Raw genomic sequence first — 22,690 nt, forward strand, 5'->3', positions numbered from 1 at the left:
TCGTCCTTGCCTAGAATATACATATACCTACGTCCTGGAATAAAAAGACTTACCTGTAAGATGTCACCTTCGTGACCTTTCCAGGACTTCATCATTATGCCTGTGCGAAGGTCAAGGATGGACAAAATACCTGAGGAGAATCCTACCGACACCCAATGGCTGTCTGGACTGACTGTTACACAGCGAATCAAACCTGACCAACATAAATAGATACATTAAACATCAGTCCTGTCTAACTAACTAACCCACTAATTAGGCCTATAAGCTTATGACAAGACATGAATATGTAATCAGAACTGTCACTGATCTTTAAATAATGACTAACCCTTAGCACCGATATTTAAATAACGACTAACATTTAGCACCGATATCTAAATAACGACTAACATTTAGCACCGATATCTAAATAACGACTAACATTTAGCATCGATATCTAAATAACGACTAACATTTAGCACTGATATTTAAGTAACGACTAACCTTAAGCACTGATATCTAAATAATGACTAACCTTTAGCACCGATATCTAAATAACGACTAACCTTTAGCACCGATATCTAAATAATGACTAACCTTTAGCACCGATATCTAAATAACGACTAACCTTTAGCACTGATATCTAAATAACGACAAACCTTTAGCACCGATATCTAAATAACGACTAACCTTTAGCACCGATATCTAAATAATGACAAACCTTTAGCACCGATATCTAAATAACGACTAACCTTTAGCACCGATATCTAAATAACGACTTACCTTTAGCACCGATATCTAAATAACGACTAACCTTTAGCACCGATATCTAAATAACGACTAACCTTTAGCACCGATATCTAAATAATGACTAACCTTTAGCACAGATACTTAAATAACGACTAACCTTTAGCACAGATACTTAAATAACGACTAACCTTTAGCACCGATATTTAAATAATGACTAACCTTTAGCACTAACCTTTAGCACCGATATTTAAATAACGACTAACCTTTAGCACCGATATTTAAATAACGACTAACCTTTAGCACTAACCTTTAGCACCGATATTTAAATAACGACTAACCTTTAGCACCGATATTTAAATAATGACTAACCTTTAGCACAAATTCAATGACGTTTTTGCTTTTGTTTGCATCTATGTAATTTGCCAATCACAATTTTATTTTTTAAGCAATATGTCTTTCACACTCCTAATTGTTTTCTCATCCATGATTACGAACAACAGAATTTATCATAAATAATTAACTCTATACTAATCAGTGTTGTTTCATATCAAACTTTTCATAAACTTTTCAATTAATTTATTGTCTTCATATAATTTTCAGAAGTGAAAAATATTTCAAACATCTATTTGATAAATCATGTAAGAAACCTGATCACGGAGACTTAGTGATACCACGACTTTGATATTGATTGGAAGTCTGTGATAGTACTGAAAATGAAACTTAACTATAAACTTTCAGTTGAGAATCATGTCGGGATTCAGTTACCCTTTCAAATATGTATGATCATCTATGCAACACTTGTATCCTCCAAAGAATAATCTAAAACACTTCAACATCTTTTTAGTTGTTGCAAAATTAAGACATTATGGTAAAATATTAAGTGTACAAGAATCTTTAAATGTATGGATGAAGGGAGATAAATCGAACAATGTAGATGATATGATTTTTCATTCCAAATAGAAAAGGAGCAAAGTAATATCTGCATGAAATAGTTCAAGTTGTCATACAAAACACAATATCCCCCTTATAATGTTTTTGAGTTTTCTTTTTAATCTATTGATCTGATATAGATGTGTTAGAAAAATAACAGCATTAACTACTTCATGAACTAACTTCATAACATATTTTATATCCTCTCCATGGAGTTACATATGCATTGTCTTTTCATGGCGTAAAATATGGTCTTAGCTATACAAAGTCTTGCTAGCAGCTGATCCAGGCTATAGATGAAGAGCCCTATAGGTGTACATATAAAACAAAATGATCAAACGAAGATTTTCCTCTTGTCAAAAGGAAACACATGTCTGTCCAAATGAGAAAATACAGACACAAAAAAAAAACTTGGTCTATACAAAAAATCATGTAGATATCAGATGTGTTCTTCTGAATACCAAATGGCTAATTAACCCCATCTAACACTGCCTGCTGTAAGATATCTCTATGTACCTGCTGTGCTTGTCGTACACCTGTATTCATGGGCATAACTGGCTGCTCGAAGGTCCAGAAACCTGATGAAAAATGAAATATTGACATAAAATACACTGTATACAAATTTTCTTAACTGCTGAAAACCTTCTTGTGGGAGACATTTACAACCAAAATCTTATTGTTATGAACATCTACAGTCAACAACATTACTGTTTCAAAATTTACAAGTAAAACATGTATCTACCAATGTTTTCTGTACATAAAAAGAAATTGTTACGGGTATGGTTTATTGTGATTGGTCAATATTACCTGAGGGTGGAGTCGTTGGTGGCAGTGATGATCATGGTGCTGGGTGAAGGACTGGGGATTAGTGCTGTTACAGGGCTGTAATGGGACGATTCAAGGCGACGAACTACGTCTCCCGTAAATGGGTCCCAGATCTAAACCAATCAAAGTCAGTATTAGTTAATAAAACAAGGTCATAGTCATTCTGAACCCTGCCTAGGAAGCCTAGCCACCGGCGTGATACCTCAGTGAGATGTTTAGAGGTAATAATCAATATGATGGATGGAATGGAAGTGGTGAATAGAGTCCTATTTATCAAGCTATTTTGAACCATTTGGAGATATATTCCTGAAATACTGGAATCAGCCTAGTTAAAGGATTGTGGAGATACACTTCGGAAACTCAGTGATTTTTAGTATTGTTTCCATGGTAACCCTAAAAATATTGAAACTGTAAACTGCTATAGATCTACAGCAAAAGGCACCACAAGACGACACAATAAGCCTAGAGAGTCAACACATAACACATGGCTAAATATACTAAAATGTACTCACATGGACGGTGCTATCACAGGATGCTACAAGTCGCACAGACTCGAGGTAGGCAACGGAGAACACAGACTTCTTGTGATGTTGATAAGTCCACTGACACTTACTCCTGACACAAACACAAATCAATTTACTTTAATGTAGGGTAGAAAAGGTATTATATTTTTTTTCAGGACCATAAGATCATTACATACTTGTGAGCACCGTCTGTCATATTATATCACTATTCAGGACCATAAGATCAATACATACTTGTGAGCACTGTCTGTCATATTGTATTACTATTCAGGACCATAAGATCATTACATACTTGTGAGCACCGTCTGTCATATTGTATCACTATTCAGGACCATAAGATTATTACATACTTGTGAGCACTGTCTGTCACATTGTATTACTATTAAGGACATAAGATCATTACATACTTGTGAGTACCGTCTGTCATATTGTATCACTATTCAGGACCATAAGATCATTACATACTTGTGAGCACCGTCTGTCATATTGTATCACTATTTAGGACCATAAGATCATTACATACTTGTGAGCACCGTCTGTCATATTGTATCACTATTTAGGACCATAAGATCATTACATACTTGTGAGCACTGTCTGTCATATTGTATCACTATTTAGGACCATAAGATCATTACATACTTGTGAGCACCGTCTGTCATATTGTATCACTATTCAGGACCATGAGATCATTACATACTTGTGGGCACCGTCCCCGTAGCTTTTGATGGACCAAAGCTTCACGGTTTTGTCCTTGCTAGCAGTGATGAAGGAGTTTTCATTGTCCAGCACAGTCAGTGACCGGATACTACTACTATGGCCTTCAAATGTTTGCAGCTTGATCTGCTTAAAGTTGAACATGTTATCCCGCTCACTGAGACCTAAAAATACCAAAATTTCTTCAGACTACAACATCCTTCCTCTGACACTGACTTTGGATATGAGTATAAGAATATTTGAAACCTTTTGATTGTCAGTTTAAATACTTGAAGAATAATTGCTTGGACATTCTTTCCAACAATGCTTACGTACTCTGCTTATTTATTCGGTAAGGCAAATAATATCTGTCTTACAGAATTTATGTCCTAAATCTACATCCTTCATTCTCATACTTCAGACTGGGAAATCTCCCGTGTTAATGCTTTTTTATCATATAACCTCAAAGGAGGGAAACCTGATTGAATTAAAGAATTTGGGAACTAGAGCTGTCATCCTGAGGATGACTGATACCCTCTCCCACCTAGCAGATGCAAAGAATTTATACATTAATTGTTATAGTTTCAGTCTGTGACCTCAATGTATTATATATGACCTTGAATTTGTTGTTATAACTAAATGAAAAGGTTTTATTCAGTTTAAATAAATTCATGCATGAAAAACAGAATTTATTACCAACACTCATTGATCTCAGTCCCCAGCTGACATTGACCTCAGTCCCTAGCTGATATTGACCTCAGTCCCCAGCTGACATTCTGATACCTTTCATTCTAAGTCAGCCCCAATCTACATTTACACAACTCAGTCAAACACCATCAGTCTCATATCATTCCTTCTCAAAGACCATTGTCTCATATGTCTCTGTCTAATACCACTCAGCTCATACCCATTCATCACACACATCACTCTATCTTATACCATTCCATCTCTCTCATCACTCAATCTCACATACCACTCAGCTCATACCCATTCATCACACACATCACTCTATCTTATACCATTCCATCTCTCTCATCACTCAATCTCACATACCACTCAGCTCATACCCATTCATCACACACATCACTCTATCTTATACCATTCCATCTCTCTCATCACTCAATCTCACATACCACTCAGCTCATACCCATTCATCACACACATCACTCTATCTTATACCATTCCATCTCTCTCATCACTCAATCTCACATACCACTCAGCTCATACCCATTCATCACACACATCACTCTATCTTATACCATTCCATCTCTCTCATCACTCAATCTCACATACCACTCAGCCCATACCATTCATCACACACATCACTCTATCTTATACCATTCCATCTCTCTCATCACTCAATCTCACATACCACTCAGCTCATACCCATTCATCACACACATCACTCTATCTTATACCATTCCATCTCTCTCATCACTCAATCTCACATACCACTCTATCTTATACCATTCCATCTCTCTCATCACTCAATCTCACATACCACTCAGCTCATACCATTCCATCTCTCTCATCACTCAATCTCACATACCACTCAGCCCATACCCATTCATCACACACATCACTCTATCTTATACCATTCCATCTCTCTCATCACTCAATCTCACATACCACTCAGCTCATACCATTCCATCTCTCTCATCACTCAATCTCACATACCACTCAGCTCATACCATTCATCACACACATCACTCTATCTTATACCATTCCATCTCTCTCATCACTCAATCTCACATACCACTCAGCTCATACCATTCCATCTCTCTCATCACTCAATCTCACATACCACTCAGCTCATACCATTCCATCTCTCACATCACTCAATCTCATACACCAGTCAGTCCCACATACCACTCAATGTCACATACCACTCATTCTCATATAACTCAATCTAACACACCACTCATCCTCATATAACTCAATCTAACATTCTCATATAACTCATCTCACACATCACTGTCTTGCATCACTCAGTCTCACACATCACTGTCTTGCATCACTCAGTCTCACACCACTTAGTGTCACACCACTCAGACTCACAGTCTCACACCACTCTATCTCACACACCACTCAGACTCACAGTCTCACACCACTCCATTTCACATATAACTGTCTCCCAAACCAATCAGTCTTACATACCACTAAGTCTCGAATCACTCCGTCTCACACCACTCTATCTCACACACCACTCAGACTCACAGTCTCACACCACTCCATCTCACATATAACTGTCTTACAAACCAATCAGTCTTACATACCACTAAGTCTCGAATCACTCCGTCTCGTACCACTCCATCTCACACACCACTCAGACTCACAGTCTCACACCACTCCATCTCACATATAACTGTCTCACAAACCAATCAGTCTTACATACCACTAAGTCTCGAATCACCCTGTCTCACACCACTCTATCTCACACACCACTCAGACTCACAGTCTCACACCACTCTATCTCACACACCCCTCAGACTCACAGTCTCACACCACTCCATCTCACACACCACTCAGACTCACAGTCTCACACCACTCCATCTCACATATAACTGTCTTACAAACCAATCAGTCTTACATACTACTAAGTCTCGTACCACTCCATCTCACACACCACTCAGTCACACACCACTCCATCTCACACACCACTCAGTCACACACCACTCAGTCTCACACCACTCCATCTCACACACCACTCCATCACACACCACTCCATCTCTCACACCACTCCATCTCACACCACTCAGTCTCACACCACTCTATCTCACACAACACTCATTCTCTTACCACTCAATCTCACACCAATCTATCTCACACGCCACTCCATCTCACACCACTCTATCTCACACCACTCCATCTCACACCACTCCATCTCACACACCACCCATTCTCTTACCACTCCATCTCACACCACTCTATCTCACACGCCACTCCATCTCACACCAGTCTATCTCACACCACTCCATCTTACACCACTCTATCTCACACACCACTCATTCTCACACCACTCCATCTTACACCACTCCATCTCACACCATTCCATCTCACACACCACTCATTCTCACACCACTCCATCTCACACACCACTCATTCTCACACCACTCCATCTCACACACCACTCATTCTCACACCACTCAATCTCACATATTACTCATTTTCATACCACTCAATCTCACACATCACTGTCTCTTTTGCCACTAAGTCTCACACACAACTGTCTTCCATCACTATATCTAACACTACTATGTCTAACATGACTCTTTCTCATGCAATTTTCTCACACCACTCTGTCCTCACACACCACTCTGTCCTCACACAACCTAGTCTCCAAAACAAACTTACTGACTACAATTTCCCCCACCCCTACCAACACCATCCAATAGTCTGCGTTTGTTAGTCCTTTACATTAAATTCTCCCTAAAACTCTGTGTACACTGTATTGTTTATAACATTCAGGGGGATTTAACTTTATTTCCAAAGATATTAAAGATAACATGAAATCAAATATTCTCAAACTGAATCAAAACCGCAGGAAAAAATCTTATCATAGGATTCATGTAAACTTGGAAACTAACATAAAACATGCCTTTTTAATCACTACTAACGGCGGGTAATGGGATTTAATCCCCATGAACCAGCCACAATGGGAACAAGTTCAGATATTGGCCCAATGAAAACAAATACACAATATCTATTTACCCAATTCATGTTCCCAGTAAGCCAGCCAGTTCCCTCTCAGGTGCCTGCGTTTGTGATGTTCCATTTGTTCACTGTAACAACAGAAAGACCCCATCAAACAGTTCTTACTCACACACAATAGTAGAACACGTTTTAACTTTATTACCTAGTAAACTAATATGAGTTTATTTGTATAGCTGATAATATGCCCCATTCCAGCATATCATAACTTAAATATGATAACAATAGACTGTCAAATGATTCAGTATTTTATTCAAACATATAGCTGAATAACACAATTATACTACTTAGTACAGAGTGCCCTTTTCAATTTAATGAAAACCTGATTCAACAACTACGGTATTTCTGCAATGCACAATCTTTGAATAACTTTCATATAAAAACAAAATGAGGTACAAGTAAGTATAAAGAAATGTCAGAGGGTAGTTCATGAATAAATCTACCTTTTTGTTTCATCAGGATCCACTCTGAGTATGCGAGAGTTCCTGTGAATGGGTCCAACCTTGAAGGAGTCTGAGCCCTGTGCTGTGCTGGAGGTAAGTTGGATCCTGTTGCCTAGCAATGCCACATTACTTCCAATTCCCAAGGCAGGTGTGGCTAGACAGGGGAAACAGAGGCCCACATTTACTGAAAATGTTATTATCTACTGATAATAGAGAGGATTATGAGGCCCACATTTACAGAAAATGTTATTATCTACTGATAATAGAGAGGATATTGAAGTCCACATTTACAGAAAATGTTATTACCTACTGATAATAGAGAGGATATTGAAGTCCACATTTACAGAAAATGTTATTATCTACTGATAATAGAGAGGATTATGAGGCCCACATTTACAGAAAATGTTATTATCTACTGATAATAGAGAGGATAATGAAGTCCACATTTACAGAAAATGTTATTATCTACTGATAATAGAGAGGATTATGAGGCCCACATTTACAGAAAATGTTATTATCTACTGATAATAGAGAGGAAAATTGAAGTCCACATTTACAGAAAATGTTATTATCTACATTTGATAATAGAGAGGATAATGAAGTCCACATTTACAGAAAATGTTATTATCTACTGATAATAGAGAGGATTATGAGGCCCACATTTACAGAAAATGTTATTATCTACTGATAATAGAGAGGATAATCAGGCCCACATTTACAGAAAATGTTATTATCTACTGATAATAGAGAGGATATTGAAGTCCACATTTACAGAAAATGTTATTATCTACTGATAATAGAGAGGATATTGAAGTCCACATTTACAGAAAATGTTATTACCTACTGATAATAGAGAGGATATTGAAGTCCACATTTACAGAAAATGTTATTATCTACTGATAATAGAGAGGATATTGAAGTCCACATTTACAGAAAATGTTATTATCTACTGATAATAGAGAGGATAATCAGGCCCACATTTACAGAAAATGTTATTATCTACTGATAATAGAGAGGATAATCAGGCCCACATTTACAGAAAATGTTATTATCTACTGATAATAGAGAGGATAATCAGGCCCACATTTACAGAAAATGTTATTATCTACTGATAATAGAGAGGATATTGAAGTCCACATTTACAGAAAATGTTATTATCTACTGATAATAGAGAGGATTATGAGGCCCACATTTACAGAAAATGTTATTATCTACTGATAATAGAGAGGATTATGAGGCCCACATTTACAGAAAATGTTATTATCTACTGATAATAGAGAGGATATATTGAAGTCCACATTTACAGAAAATGTTATTATCTACTGATAATAGAGAGGTTAATCAGACCCATGCTGTAAATCACTTACATTTTGTGAATAATTTATTTTTCGCGAACTGGCCTGTCAGACACATTAGCGAATACATGATTTCATAAACGCTGATTTGGAAATTACTTTCAATTCGTAAATGATGAGCTATTATAGACCAGGTCTCTTCTGGTCTATGATATTGGCTAACATGAATGCCATCAAGAATTATTTTTTCATACAAATAATTGCAAAGGATTTGAATTAATGATTGACTCTCCTAGCTTATTAATGCGAGAATGTGAAATATAACTGATTTACAATATTTAGATATAGCAGATTTTCTCTATTTTCAAATTGGTCTACATGATGGATAAGTGGTTTCCACATTACTATTCATCAAAATGAAATTTTTTAAAAGGAATCTCATCTTAAATTTCATCTGATCAGCTAGAATCATGCAGAGTAAGAAACACAGTTTAGGTAACACTCACCTTCATGTACAGGGGACGGTGGTTCTGAGTCACTACTCTGGGTTGGACTGAGCTCACCATCATACTGCGAACATAGCTGCCTGATCATGTCGTCATTTGGTAGACTGTTCTCCATGTATATACTACAACAGACACAAAACTTTTACATGGATTCTAAATATCAACAAATTGTGTTATTGATATCTACTGCAAATACAATTTAAAACCATGTTTTCATATTTGTCTTTTCACAAACTTCCCATACATGATACAATGGGGCAGATCATTTATTTTTAACTATTGCGGATCAGGGGTATGGTATCTGCCTGACTTCCTGTCTTTTATACCTGTAAATCACATTTACCTACATTTACCACATACCTGCCAAATATACGACAGAAAGGTATATAGGAGGCCATAGCTAGCTCAGGGGAGAACACTGTGACCAGATCTTGTAGGGCTTTCTCTTTGTCCTTTGTTCCATACTCTGGGGAGTCTTCTAATACAACATAGAAATTAATTGGTAAATATGTAAACAGCAGCAAAGTGTAAAAAAACTTACGTCCATTTTAGAGAGCCTTTAAAACACATTTAATGTTTCATTACAACTTTCAACTTTTGTCAAAATGACAAAAAAAAAAAATGTTGATTGATACATGTGATAATTTTGTGTTGCTACATAATTCTGTCAGAGCTCCATTCATACTAAAAGTTAAAAAAAAGTTTTCTACCAACTTTTTTTCAGCTGTCATTTGTCTGTTCTCAGTTTATAGCCATCTTGTAGAAAAAGTGTTCTCTGAACACATGTTCACCAGCTTTGAAATTACAAACAAATTATCACTTTGACAAAATGGCTCCTTTTCTATAAGTGCTCCTCAATTATGAATATTTGCCTACAATGTACGATATTACAATAATGGATGAACTGAAACATTTTTAATAGACTATTATGAAAACATTATAATTTATGTAGTATGAGTGTAAACACTTATTTACCTCGCTCATCATATGGAGTGACAGTGAGGCTATATGGGGATTTTCTGGAGGATTGCCACCCTCCAGGGCTCAGTCCTGAGGAGGGGGAGGGGATGAAGTTGCCGAGGGAGACTGGTGTACCAATAGTGTACTCGTTAGTACTGCTGTCCATCCTGATGTTACAGTACGAGTCATCAGTAGAGGCTGTAATGATTATTAATAATGGTATCACTACATTGCTTATTATATATTCAGTTACCACTTACAACAAAAGACAATAAATCTTGATATGAAAGTTGACATATCATTACAAGAATACCCATATATTTTTCTTTAGTCAGAAATCTTTAACAGAACTTATTGTGTGGCAACGTTCTTGGAATGAGATTAAAATTGAAATTAAAGCTATTTGACCAGTACCTTTAAACAATGCAGATATGAAATATAACAAGAAAATGTAACATAATGTTCTCATCCATAAAATTGATGATTATATAGCGTGGTGATCAAGCACCTACCCTGAGATTTAATGGGTCGTGTTTGGTCGGCCAACTCTTGCTGCACTGCTGCCTGTGACACTTGCGGTTGGTTACCGTGAACTTGTGTGAAACAGGAAAAAAAATCAATAAGGAGTCCAGTCATGAGATTCCTTGTCATTTCAAAACCTACACGTAAACCAATGATGAAAACCACATCTATAAATTTGTGGCAGACCAAAGTGCGTACCATACTTCCTCCTGGAAAGTTATGGGATGCTGAAGATATGAGCTTAATGACAGGTAAAACGGTATCCCTGATGATTGTGTCCTGAAACAAAAATAACACATTACAACATTAACATCATCATATATTCACTTCTGAGCATTTTGATAAATTTATCATTCTTGAAACATGTCCATTAATCACCAATTATGAATTTTGACTCAGGTCAAGTTTGTGGTCTGTTATTTAGGTAAGTCTATTTGTTTGACATTATCCAGTGTGTGATGTATATAGCTGTGTATTAAATGATATCTGTACAACATGACTACATATACATGTATTATATCTGGGATGTGAAAACAAGCTTAACTTTTACATTAACTCCAATCCTTATGGCTTTAATATTTGTTCTCTGTGACAAGAGATTTCATATAATTTTTCTGTGATAAAATCTGTAAGTAATATAATTCAACATTTTGGACAAATTTTACCTGTATGTATACTGTAGTACATACCTTACTTACCTGTTATGTATCTACAAGAGACAAGACTTACTTTTATGCCATATTTTGCATTGCAGAGAAAAGAAAGTCTAACTTGTATTGTAATGTTATTTTCAATACAGAAATGCCTAATGAATACATGATATATCAGATATCTATCTTACCTGTAAAACATCCATCAGAGATATATCAGACATCTATCTTACCTGTAAACATCCATCAGAGATATATAAGATATCTATCTTACCTATAAAAGATCCATCAGATATATATCAGATATCTATCTTACCTGTAAAACATCTAACAGATATCTATCTTACCTGTAAAACATCCATCAGAGATATATCAGACAGGTAAGGCAGTATGTGTCTCAATAAGACCAGAGCACTTATCACACCAGACTCTGCCTTCTGTGTAAGACGTTTCTTGGCTGTGTTAACCTAATAATAAAACATCAGAGTAAAAATTATTCAAAAGCATGAAGTTTTAATGAGCAGTTTTTTTTTAGAATAATACAGATTTCACAGGTAAAGATTTCACAGGTAAAGATATCATCACTAGAGCAATACCACAAGATTGGTGTGACTGATTACTGCTATATTTATGAGGTCACAATAATTATGATATTATTATCACCGTAACATGTATCGTGAGATGGAATCTGCAGTGACAACAGAATATAATTCATTACAATGTCATTTTCTTATATATTTAGTAGAGTCCTACACTGTGATAAACCAGGCATTTGATAACTGGTTATTGGAGTATACTACAATGAATAATCACATTCACTTAGACAAACCACTCTGGTCTTGTTTCTTTCTACTGCAGTACATACCATGTCTACTATACAGGGGAGGTACTGCAGCAGGATCACCTGTTCTCCATACATCTGGGCAATACAGGATAGACATTCCAACACCTTGTGAGCATTCCGGTCACCACACACAAGCCTTGACGACTTTGGAAACTTCTTGTCTGATCATAGAATGAATTGTATATATATAAGGTTTTTGTGACTGCGTTCTGAATGTATCTGTATATACATACAATTCTGATCACAAGATTTCAAATCATAATATTTCTGATCACAGGATTACAGATGAAACGATATTTGATCACAAGATTTAAAATCACAGAATAACATATGACAGGATTTTAGAACAAAAGATTTCATGCCACTGCATTACAAAGCACTGGATCTTAAATCTCTGATGATAGGATTACAGAACACAGGATTTTAGAACAAAAGATTTCATGTCAATGCATTACAAAGCACTGGATCTTAAATCTCTGATGATAGGATTACAGAACACAGGATTTTAGATCAAAAGATTTCATGTCAATGCATTACAAAGCACTGGATTTCCAATCTAAAATCTATGATGATAGGATTACAGAACACAGGATTTTAGATCAAAAGATTTCATGTCAATGCATTACAAAGCACTGGATTTCTGATCTAAAATCTATGATGATAGGATTACAGATCACAGGATTTAAGATCAAAAGATTTCATGTCAATGCATTACAAAGCACTGGATTTTATCTAAAATCACTGGATCAAAAGATTTCATGTCAATGCATTACAAAGCACTGGATTTCTGATCTAAAATCTATGATGATAGGATTACAGATCACAGGATTTAAGATCAAAAGATTTCATGTCAATGCATTACAAAGCACTGGATTTCTGATCTAAAATCTATGATGATAGGATTACAGATCACAGGATTTTAGATCAAAAGATTTCATGTCAATGCATTACAAAGCACTGGATCTTAAATCTCTGATGATAGGATTACAGATCACAGGATTTTAGATCAAAAGATTTCATGTCAATGCATTACAAAGCACTGGATTTCCAATCTAAAATCTATGATGATAGGATTACAGATCACAGGATTTAAGATCAAAAGATTTCATGTCAATGCATTACAAAGCACTGGATTTCCAATCTAAAATCTATGATGATAGGATTACAGATCACAGGATTTTAGGTCAAAAGATTTAAGATCAGAAGATTACAGATAAAAAAATTAAGATAATAAGATCATTAGATAGCAGGATTATAGTTCTCCAGATTTTAGATGACAGATATGTAAGAATATTGAGATATTTAGTTTGATTTTATATTGCTTGACTCCTATTATTAGTAACACCTATGGCCATTAAAGGACAGCCTTCCTACATATGTAAGACCAGTGCATGTGTTTGGTGTGTTTGTTTTTAGAAGTCTGCAATATGTTTGTGTAAGTCTTCTTGTGATAGTGGGGAACTGATGCTGAACCTATAATGCTACTACTCAGTGAGAGTAAATGATAAATTAACAAGCTTCTGAAACACCATATTAGAAATTTGACCAAAAGTTATTTAAATATAATACTGTAATTTAGGATCAAATCTACAAAGTACAGTACTTTAAATACCAATCATCTTGAATGAGAAAACAAAGCTATTTTTAATGCCTGTCAGAACACCCTCACCTGCTTCAACTAGTACAATCAGCTGTTCCTCTCCATAGTAACACAGGGCCAGCATCCTGAGGAGATTACGAGACAAGAATTTGGCAGTGAGAACAGGCCCAAGTCTCTGGGACAACCACTTAATACTTTCTGCGGACACATCACTGATGTTAACCACCTCCTCTGCTGTTCTTTCTGACATACTGTGTGCAAACTCATCTGTCTCACTGCGTACCATACTAGATTTCACTTCAGTTGCACCATTTTTACTTTCTACATCATCGACCATATCATCACTTTCAGTGTGATTCTGGAAATTGAAAAGAGCAAGTTTAATGTTTTTAACATACATGAGAATCAGTACTTTCTTTCAGTACAGGAATCAGGAACGTAAGACAAGTATTATGCACTACAGACTGACTTTGAAAACTTACCTGTAATTGTGGAGTTTCCCAGTCTCTATTTTTATCTGTCAATGAACCTCCCTCACTCTCAGCTACCATTTGTAGGTCTTGTGATTTGTCAATTAGGTGAGAGATACTGTGAATAGATGCCCGCTCTGCACTGTCTGCTCCATAAGCCTCACAATCACTCCGACAGTCAGATTCATCATCAACACTTATATTTAGAGAATCCTCAGACCTTTCATCTTCATCATCAGCCTCATTCTGATTGTCCTCACTAAGGGATATAGTATCTGCTATTTCATCATCAATGTCATCTATATCATCTTGTGTTGATTCTGTTGGGAATTCAGAGAACTGACTCTCTATCTCCATGTCTTCATCTCGGTCTTCTTCCTCTAATGGAGGTAGTGTCAGACCTTCATCATTTGCACGTTTCACAAGGTCATCAAGTGCATCTTTTTCCTGTTGATCAATGAAGAGTTCCTCAAACACATAATTCTTATATCCTGCAACTGCTTCTACCAGAAGGGTGGCAAAGTTGGATAGAAATGTCTGAAGACCCAGTCTTAGCAGCATCTGTATCAGGAATGTTTTGTGATAGATTTTCATCAGTTTTGGAGAGGGATTCTCACCACTGAAAAGTTTCACAAGATGCTGAAGAAACCTGTTACTTGTTTCCTTAGGTCCTATCTCTTGACCGATCAAATTAAAGAGTGACCAAGCTGCAGGTATTGCTGTTACGTCATCTCTGAACAAATCTTCTACATATGGTAGTATTAATTCTAATCCTTCTTGACTAAGATGTCCTTGAAATGTCTCAAGAAAGTTTTGAAGAATTTTCACTTTCTCTCTTGCAATGATTTTAATGACCTTCTGTTTTTCATTTGGTGGGTAATTGGATGACCATCTGGCCTGCTCAATGTCACTGTCCTTGACTTTGAGCCGACAAAGACACATATAAAGATCAGAGAAATATTTTGGAAAGGGAAACATGTCAAGGACTGGGTGAAGGAGCTGAAGTGGTGTAGGGGGAGGTAACCCTAACCTATTCACTACTGGGTAGCTAAAATCAGTTACTTCACCATCATCATGTCCTGAGTTAAAGTCTTTTAATTGCATAAGTAGTTCCACTGCTTTAAGTAATGGCCTAAAACATGAAAATGAAACCATCATATAACATCATGCTGGAAAGACTTTTCAGTCAGAGCATAGAACAAATATCAGAGCAAGAAAACATTTCTATAAAATCATGTGTATATCAACAGCTTTAATGTAGAATTTACATATCTAAGAACAGACCTTGCTGATTTTTCTTTAAGATACAAGTATAATTGAAAAGCAATACAGGAAAAAACAATATCCATCAATGAGTAAAGGTATATCCTACCCCTGGTATCACTAATGACAACAATGTACCTGGGGAAGTCGTCATGTCCTTCCCTGAATTTTGACTTGAGGACATTGTAGCGATGGATGAGGGATGACTGTGTGGGCTGCATGTGGAGGGAGGAAGTCAGAAACATCTCACACACCAGACAGCCAAAGGCCTGCATGTCTTTTGTCAGTACACCTAAGGACCCACTCACAGGGGAATGTGGGGACTACAACAGTCATGAAATCTTTTTTACCACAGAGTAACTTTTACTTGACATTGACATTGTACATGCACAAACATGATGGATATTTACTAATTTTCTAAATATGCATTTCAATAAAATAAAAACATCAATGAATCCTGCTTTGTTTTGGCTGCTGTGAAATAGAGAAGTTTGTTGTCATTTGTTGACACTACAGCTTCAATCACATTTGTAACACTGTATAAATTTGTGATGAATTTCCTGCAGAAAGACTGTACTTTATGTACATCAAGTCTTCACATGCATTTTTTTTATTTCTTTCAGTGAAAGTTATGTATATTGTGACATTAATCATTCAAAGCAATGTACTTCTTTCATTGAAATATGAACCCCTTTTTGACTTTGCATCTCAGAAATAATACTTTAAAAAGAAGGAGCCAACGTCAGGTATGAGTAAGTGGGTATTAAGTGGGTACTTCGCTGTGAGTATGGAAACCAGAAGGTATGCAGGGCGATTAAACTGAAAAAGCCTCTGCAACAGAGGCGAAACTAGTCGACGAATAAAGTCAACACTCTCTTATTGGTAACGCGTGAGTATGTTGTGATTAATACCCTCTTCATACATACTCAGAAATAATACCATAATATTCTTTAATATTGAGATACATTTTGGTTTGCTTCTTGGTTATTCAGGTTTTGGCTGCACTGCAGGAAGGTTTGAATATGTTTGTCTATTATTAAATGTACCAATTCAGAATAAATCCTGACAAATCTTCAAATGTTGTTACCATCCTCAAAAGCTTTAGTCAAGGCTGGCCAGAGGCCAAAGTATCAGCCTTATTTCATACAGGAGCAAATGTTATCAGGTCAGTAAAACCATTTGGACCTCAATGATTACACAATATATTGCCCATAGAGGTAGAAGATACCCTATGTTTATCTAGGTGGACATATAATACTATATATATATCTTTTCACCATATCATGTTACAGACCAAATACTTTACGCATAGGCCTCTTGGTTAATCAGAAGAATATCTTGAACACCTTTATTTATCATAGCTTATATTACTCCTGTACAGTAGATGTTTGTACAATATTCACAAACCTTCACATATGAAATACTACAATAAAAACCTTAATCACAATCTCCAATTACTAGAAAGGCTGTCCACTGTACCTTTACACTAGTTGAATTTGGTAACTCCATCATTGTATGACTGGAGAAGCTATATAAAGACTCGAGTTGGTCCAGTTCAGAAATCGGGTCATAAGACTTAGGAAGAAGAATGGTGGCTAGCTCTGGGCGCTGGACATTCACTGTTTGACTTGTACCAGATGACCTGTAGTAAAAATTGAAAACAAATTCAACAGAATTAAACAATCTTCTGTAGCATGAAGTGAGATAGTTGTCATTCAACAACAGGTTCAATATGTTTGTGCCATAGCATTCACCTCTGGTCACCTACCAGGTATATAAATGAAAATCTATCTTGTATTTATCACTAGTCATTAAAAGTTGAATGTCAGTGAGAAGTAAGTACCATAGAGTTTTTATTTGTCATCATCAGGAGACAGATCACATGAACTGCCTTCAGTGAGTATAGGCTCAACACTATGCTTTTCTGTACGTGAATATACTTTATGATCCACTAACGATCATAATCACTTTGTGTTAAAGCCCTATATGTGGATTTCTTGTCAACAGTTATTTGTCAACAAAACAATATGTCCGCATGTTGCCTGTGTAATTGTTTTAGTAAGTTAGTTTACACGCTACCTCTTGTCACCTGAACTTGTCTCCTCCACAGAATCCCCCAGCATCTGTATAAAAAAGTATACGAAAACAGTTGTTATAAGGTCAAGTTTGTATAGTTAATACAAATTTATCATCAATATATTACTCATATGTATACACAACTAGGCCACAGCATCAGGGTCACAGTTGTGTAAACACACCATACTGAACACTGAAGAAAGAGAAATATTTTCATATTCATACAATTTTTCCCTATCTATATGGAAAATGTTAAAACCTTGGATTATATATTAAAGAATCTACAGATTAGGTTTTACCTACATCTGCATAGATAATACAAACAAAATCTCCCACACATACAAGTACTGATCTTTACACTATTGAATAATAAGTCAGGGAACTTTTAACATACTTTAACATATTTTATCCATCTACAAATAAGCTGTTGCCTGGTAATATGCCCATCCAAGCCTTCTTTCTGACAGAGTCAGAATTTGTATGTTGGCCACTGGGCTTATTGTCCTGTGATAAGCCAACTCCCTGACTTAAAATAAGAACTTGTATGTTGGACACATGGGCTTCTTTCAATACAGGGATACACTTCTACAACATTTACACAAACAACAACAAACTTTCATATACATCAGATTACACATTGAATTAACTGGAGGTTGGTGTTGGTATATACAAGGCTAGTCTGACAGGATGAAGAGAGATTGTTGACATGAATATGAAATATCATCTAATCATGGGTTATGATCATTAGACATCTGTGTGATAGTACATTTGTAGATATTATATACTTTTAGGCCAAAGTCACAATTAGATAAACTAACTGGGGATTCAATGTCCACAGAACTACATATCTCCCTTTTAAATTTAAGAATGTTAAAAGACAGATTGACAAGATTTTTATATCATGTGATTTCAGATTATACAACTAAAATAAGCTTAACTGGTGTATGGAGTAAATGTTTTTGTAAACTATAACAATGTGAACCCTTGTGTTACTCATATATTTTAACAGTGAAAAATCACTTCACTCTTCTCCAGCTCTTTATTTCAATTTTCATCTACTGATGACAATGATGACATCACCAGTAGTAATAGACACACCATTATGATGTCAATATTTGTAGGGAAAACATATGGTATTAAGTTATGACATTTAAGTATAAATCCAGATGTTTTTATACACTCACACAAGTCCTACAGATCCAGACCAAGGCTGGACTGTGGACAGTTTGAGTGGGCCAGCCATTCTCGTTCAAATCTAACTGGCTGACTGTAGTAAGTTTTGTAAATGAAAAAAAGACATGATAAATGATACAAATCTCTTCAAGGGCCCACCTTGATTCAAGTTTGATCAAAATCCCCCACAGAATGAAGCCACTACAGTGCTGACTAAGATTTTCTGAAATACTAACTGTTACCTTGACCCTACTATCATGCAAACTCATCAGATATTATGGGCCTTTACCGGGTATATGAATGTGAATTTTAATTAAAATTTCTCAAGGTATGAAGGCACTAGAATGTTAAATAGATATTATGTCCTTAATAAATGTAAGCAGTTTCATAAAAATCCCTTAGAAAAGGCCACTATTTTCCCTACAATGGTTCCTGCCCTTCCCATCCCAGGGGTCAAGACCCACTGTGGATATAAATTTGATTTACTTTCACTCAAGGATGCTTTAGGCCAAAAATTATAATTGTAAAGAGTTTTTGCTCTATTTCTCCTATTTGTCCCCACCCTTATGGCCAAATAATGTGGGGGAAGGCCGGGTTGTCAGACCTACTATTGTTACAAAAATTCGTCCCCTTTAACAGAAGATGCTTCAGGCAAAATTGGGACAGATTTCTTCAGAAGATTCAGGACTTTGAAGAATTTGCTATACATGTATATTTCTGTATTTAGCCCTGTCCCCCTCCTGACCCAGCAGGTCAAGACCCACTGTTTACAAAAAAAAATTACTTCCCTTCACCAAGAATGCTTCAGACCCAATTTGGGCAAAATCCAACCATTCCTACAGGAGGAATAGGATTTTAAAGAATAAATTATCAACTTTATTTAAATTTACAAAATTTGCTATAGTTGTTTGTTTTTTAAAATTATATTGATCACTCTTTGTGACCCAGATGGAAGCATGAGTGGGGTCTTACTGTGGGAACAAACTGAAGTACCCAGGGAAAACCCACATGTTCGGCCAGACAAGCCCTTCAGGTCAGGTGAGCTAAAAATAGTAATGGTGACCTTGATTTTCGAACCTTGAAACTTTCATCTCACCATAGACATATAAGTCCTTTCTTTACATGTGTGTGAAATTTGATCAATATCCCTGAAGAAATGAAGCAGCTAGAGTGCTAATGGAGATAGGCATGACGTAAAAACTTATGTACATATGTGTGTACAGGAACATCCCTATATCACCTCAAACATTCTTTGTGGGGGGGGGATGATAAGGTTGGTGCACACATCTATTTCTGGAAATAAATTATGATATTAGGTATGTGTGAAAAAGGAATTCATTTGTGTGTCTGGGAACCTCTCTGTTGACAAGGAATGTAATGCTGACTGTGACTCATTCTACACAGAAAAGCTATGAAGATAAGCAAGGATAAAACTAAGCTGCATGTAACCAATGAATATAGCTGTCAATTAAAAGTGTAGTTCAGACTCTGACTCACATACACAAGCAAGGGTAAAACCAAGCATTCTTATGACCCTGAACTCATTTTCAAGTTCAAAATACTTGTACCTGCTGGATTCCGTGTACCGTTTCAAACCCAGTTAAACTGGGTGGGTAGAAATACATTTTCTCAATCTGTTTAGAATATAGACCATGTAAATATTATTTAATAGAATACAGTCTCAAAAAGAGAGTTTACAGGCCTCATTACAATACTTGTTCTTTAGTGTGGTCAGTATATATCAGCATGGCATAAGAAACATTCCTACAGTTGGAAACTCTGCACCACCTTAGTACTTCTATTCCAACTATTCTATTGTAGTTATTATATACCTTTATCTGACTATACACTACATATGAAGATCTGACAATGTAAACATGACCTTTCAACTAACCAATTAAACTGCAACTTGCAAACATATGTCAGCTGTATGTTTCCTTTTATTTCAATCAAATTATTTAAAAACAAGATATTACAGAATTGTAACATGATTGAGAACATGACATTACAGAATTGTAATAATACCCATTAAACATTACAGAATTGTAATGAACCATAGTAAGAGTTGAGAACAAAGTATTACAGAATTGTAATGATACCATTAGTAAGAGTTGAGAACAAAGTATTACAGAATTGTAATGATACCATTAGTAAGAGTTGAGAACAAAGTATTACAGAATTGTAATGATACCATTAGTAAGAGTTGAGAACAAAACATTACAGAATTGTAATGATACCATTAGTAAGTATTACAGAATTGTAATGATACCATTAGTAAGAGTTGAGAACAAAACATTACAGAATTGTAATGATACCATTAGTAAGAGTTGAGAACATGACATTACAGAATTGTAATGATACCATTAGTAAGAGTTGAGAACAAAGTATTACAGAATTGTAATGATACCATTAGTAAGAGTTGAGAACAAAGTATTACAGAATTGTAATGATACCATTAGTAAGAGTTGAGAACAAAACATTACAGAATTGTAATGATACCATTAGTAAGAGAATTGAGAACAAAGTATTACAGAATTGTAATGATACCATTAGTAAGAGTTGAGAACAAAACATTACAGAATTGTAATGATACCATTAGTAAGAGTTGAGAACAAAGTATTACAGAATTGTAATGATACCATTAGTAAGAGTTGAGAACAAAACATTACAGAATTGTAATGATACCATTAGTAAGAGTTGAGAACAAAACATTACAGAATTGTAATGATACCATTAGTAAGAGTTGAGAACAAAGTATTACAGAATTGTAATGATACCATTAGTAAGAGTTGAGAACAAAACATTACAGAATTGTAATGATACCATTAGTAAGAGTTGAGAACAAAACATTACAGAATTGTAATGATACCATTAGTAAGAGTTGAGAACAAAACATTACAGAATTGTAATGATACCATTAGTAAGAGTTGAGAACAAAGTATTACAGAATTGTAATGATACCATTAGTAAGAGTTGAGAACAAAACATTACAGAATTGTAATGATACCATTAGTAAGAGTTGAGAACAAAACATTACAGAATTGTAATGATACCATTAGTAAGAGTTGAGAACAAAACTATTACAGAATTGTAATGATACCATTAGTAAGAGTTGAGAACAAAACATTACAGAATTGTAATGATACCATTAGTAAGAGTTGAGAACAAAACATTACAGAATTGTAATGATACCATTAGTAAGAGTTGAGAACAAAACATTACAGAATTGTAATGATACCATTAGTAAGAGTTGAGAACAAAACATTACAGAATTGTAATGATACCATTAGTAAGAGTTGAGAATAAAACATTACAAAACTGTAATGATAGTATTAATAAGAATTAAGAACAAGACATTTCAGAAATTTAATGATACTATTGGTAGGACTTGTGAACAAGACATTTCAGAAATTTAATGATACTATTGGTAGGACTTGTGAACAAGACATTACAGAAATTTAATGATACTATCAGTAGAA

At 35.5% G+C, this 22,690-nt stretch overlaps 1 protein-coding gene across 1 annotated transcript in view; it reads right to left on the reverse strand.

Annotated features, from left to right (window-relative positions):
• The window catches only part of LOC132557390 (WD repeat-containing protein 81-like), a 30,268-nt gene that overhangs the window by 2,878 nt on the left and 4,700 nt on the right, over positions 1 to 22,690 (reverse strand). The window contains exons 6-23 of the mRNA XM_060221888.1: positions 18,042 to 18,085; positions 17,442 to 17,604; positions 16,101 to 16,285; positions 14,712 to 15,831; positions 14,299 to 14,587; positions 12,651 to 12,790; positions 12,133 to 12,252; positions 11,126 to 11,414; positions 10,629 to 10,811; positions 10,014 to 10,131; positions 9,654 to 9,775; positions 7,853 to 8,006; positions 7,410 to 7,480; positions 3,703 to 3,883; positions 2,994 to 3,096; positions 2,464 to 2,594; positions 2,173 to 2,234; positions 54 to 193 (exon numbers count right to left, since the gene is read on the reverse strand). Coding sequence (XP_060077871.1) covers positions 54 to 193; positions 2,173 to 2,234; positions 2,464 to 2,594; positions 2,994 to 3,096; positions 3,703 to 3,883; positions 7,410 to 7,480; positions 7,853 to 8,006; positions 9,654 to 9,775; positions 10,014 to 10,131; positions 10,629 to 10,811; positions 11,126 to 11,414; positions 12,133 to 12,252; positions 12,651 to 12,790; positions 14,299 to 14,587; positions 14,712 to 15,831; positions 16,101 to 16,285; positions 17,442 to 17,604; positions 18,042 to 18,085 — 3,615 coding nt within the window. The remainder of the gene's footprint in view (positions 1 to 53; positions 194 to 2,172; positions 2,235 to 2,463; positions 2,595 to 2,993; positions 3,097 to 3,702; positions 3,884 to 7,409; positions 7,481 to 7,852; positions 8,007 to 9,653; positions 9,776 to 10,013; positions 10,132 to 10,628; positions 10,812 to 11,125; positions 11,415 to 12,132; positions 12,253 to 12,650; positions 12,791 to 14,298; positions 14,588 to 14,711; positions 15,832 to 16,100; positions 16,286 to 17,441; positions 17,605 to 18,041; positions 18,086 to 22,690) is intronic.

Source organism: Ylistrum balloti, unplaced genomic scaffold (genome assembly GCF_031769215.1).
Source record: "Ylistrum balloti isolate Yb309-2 unplaced genomic scaffold, AGI_CSIRO_Ybal_v1 Utg370668, whole genome shotgun sequence".
NCBI classification, from domain to species: domain Eukaryota; kingdom Metazoa; phylum Mollusca; class Bivalvia; order Pectinida; family Pectinidae; genus Ylistrum; species Ylistrum balloti.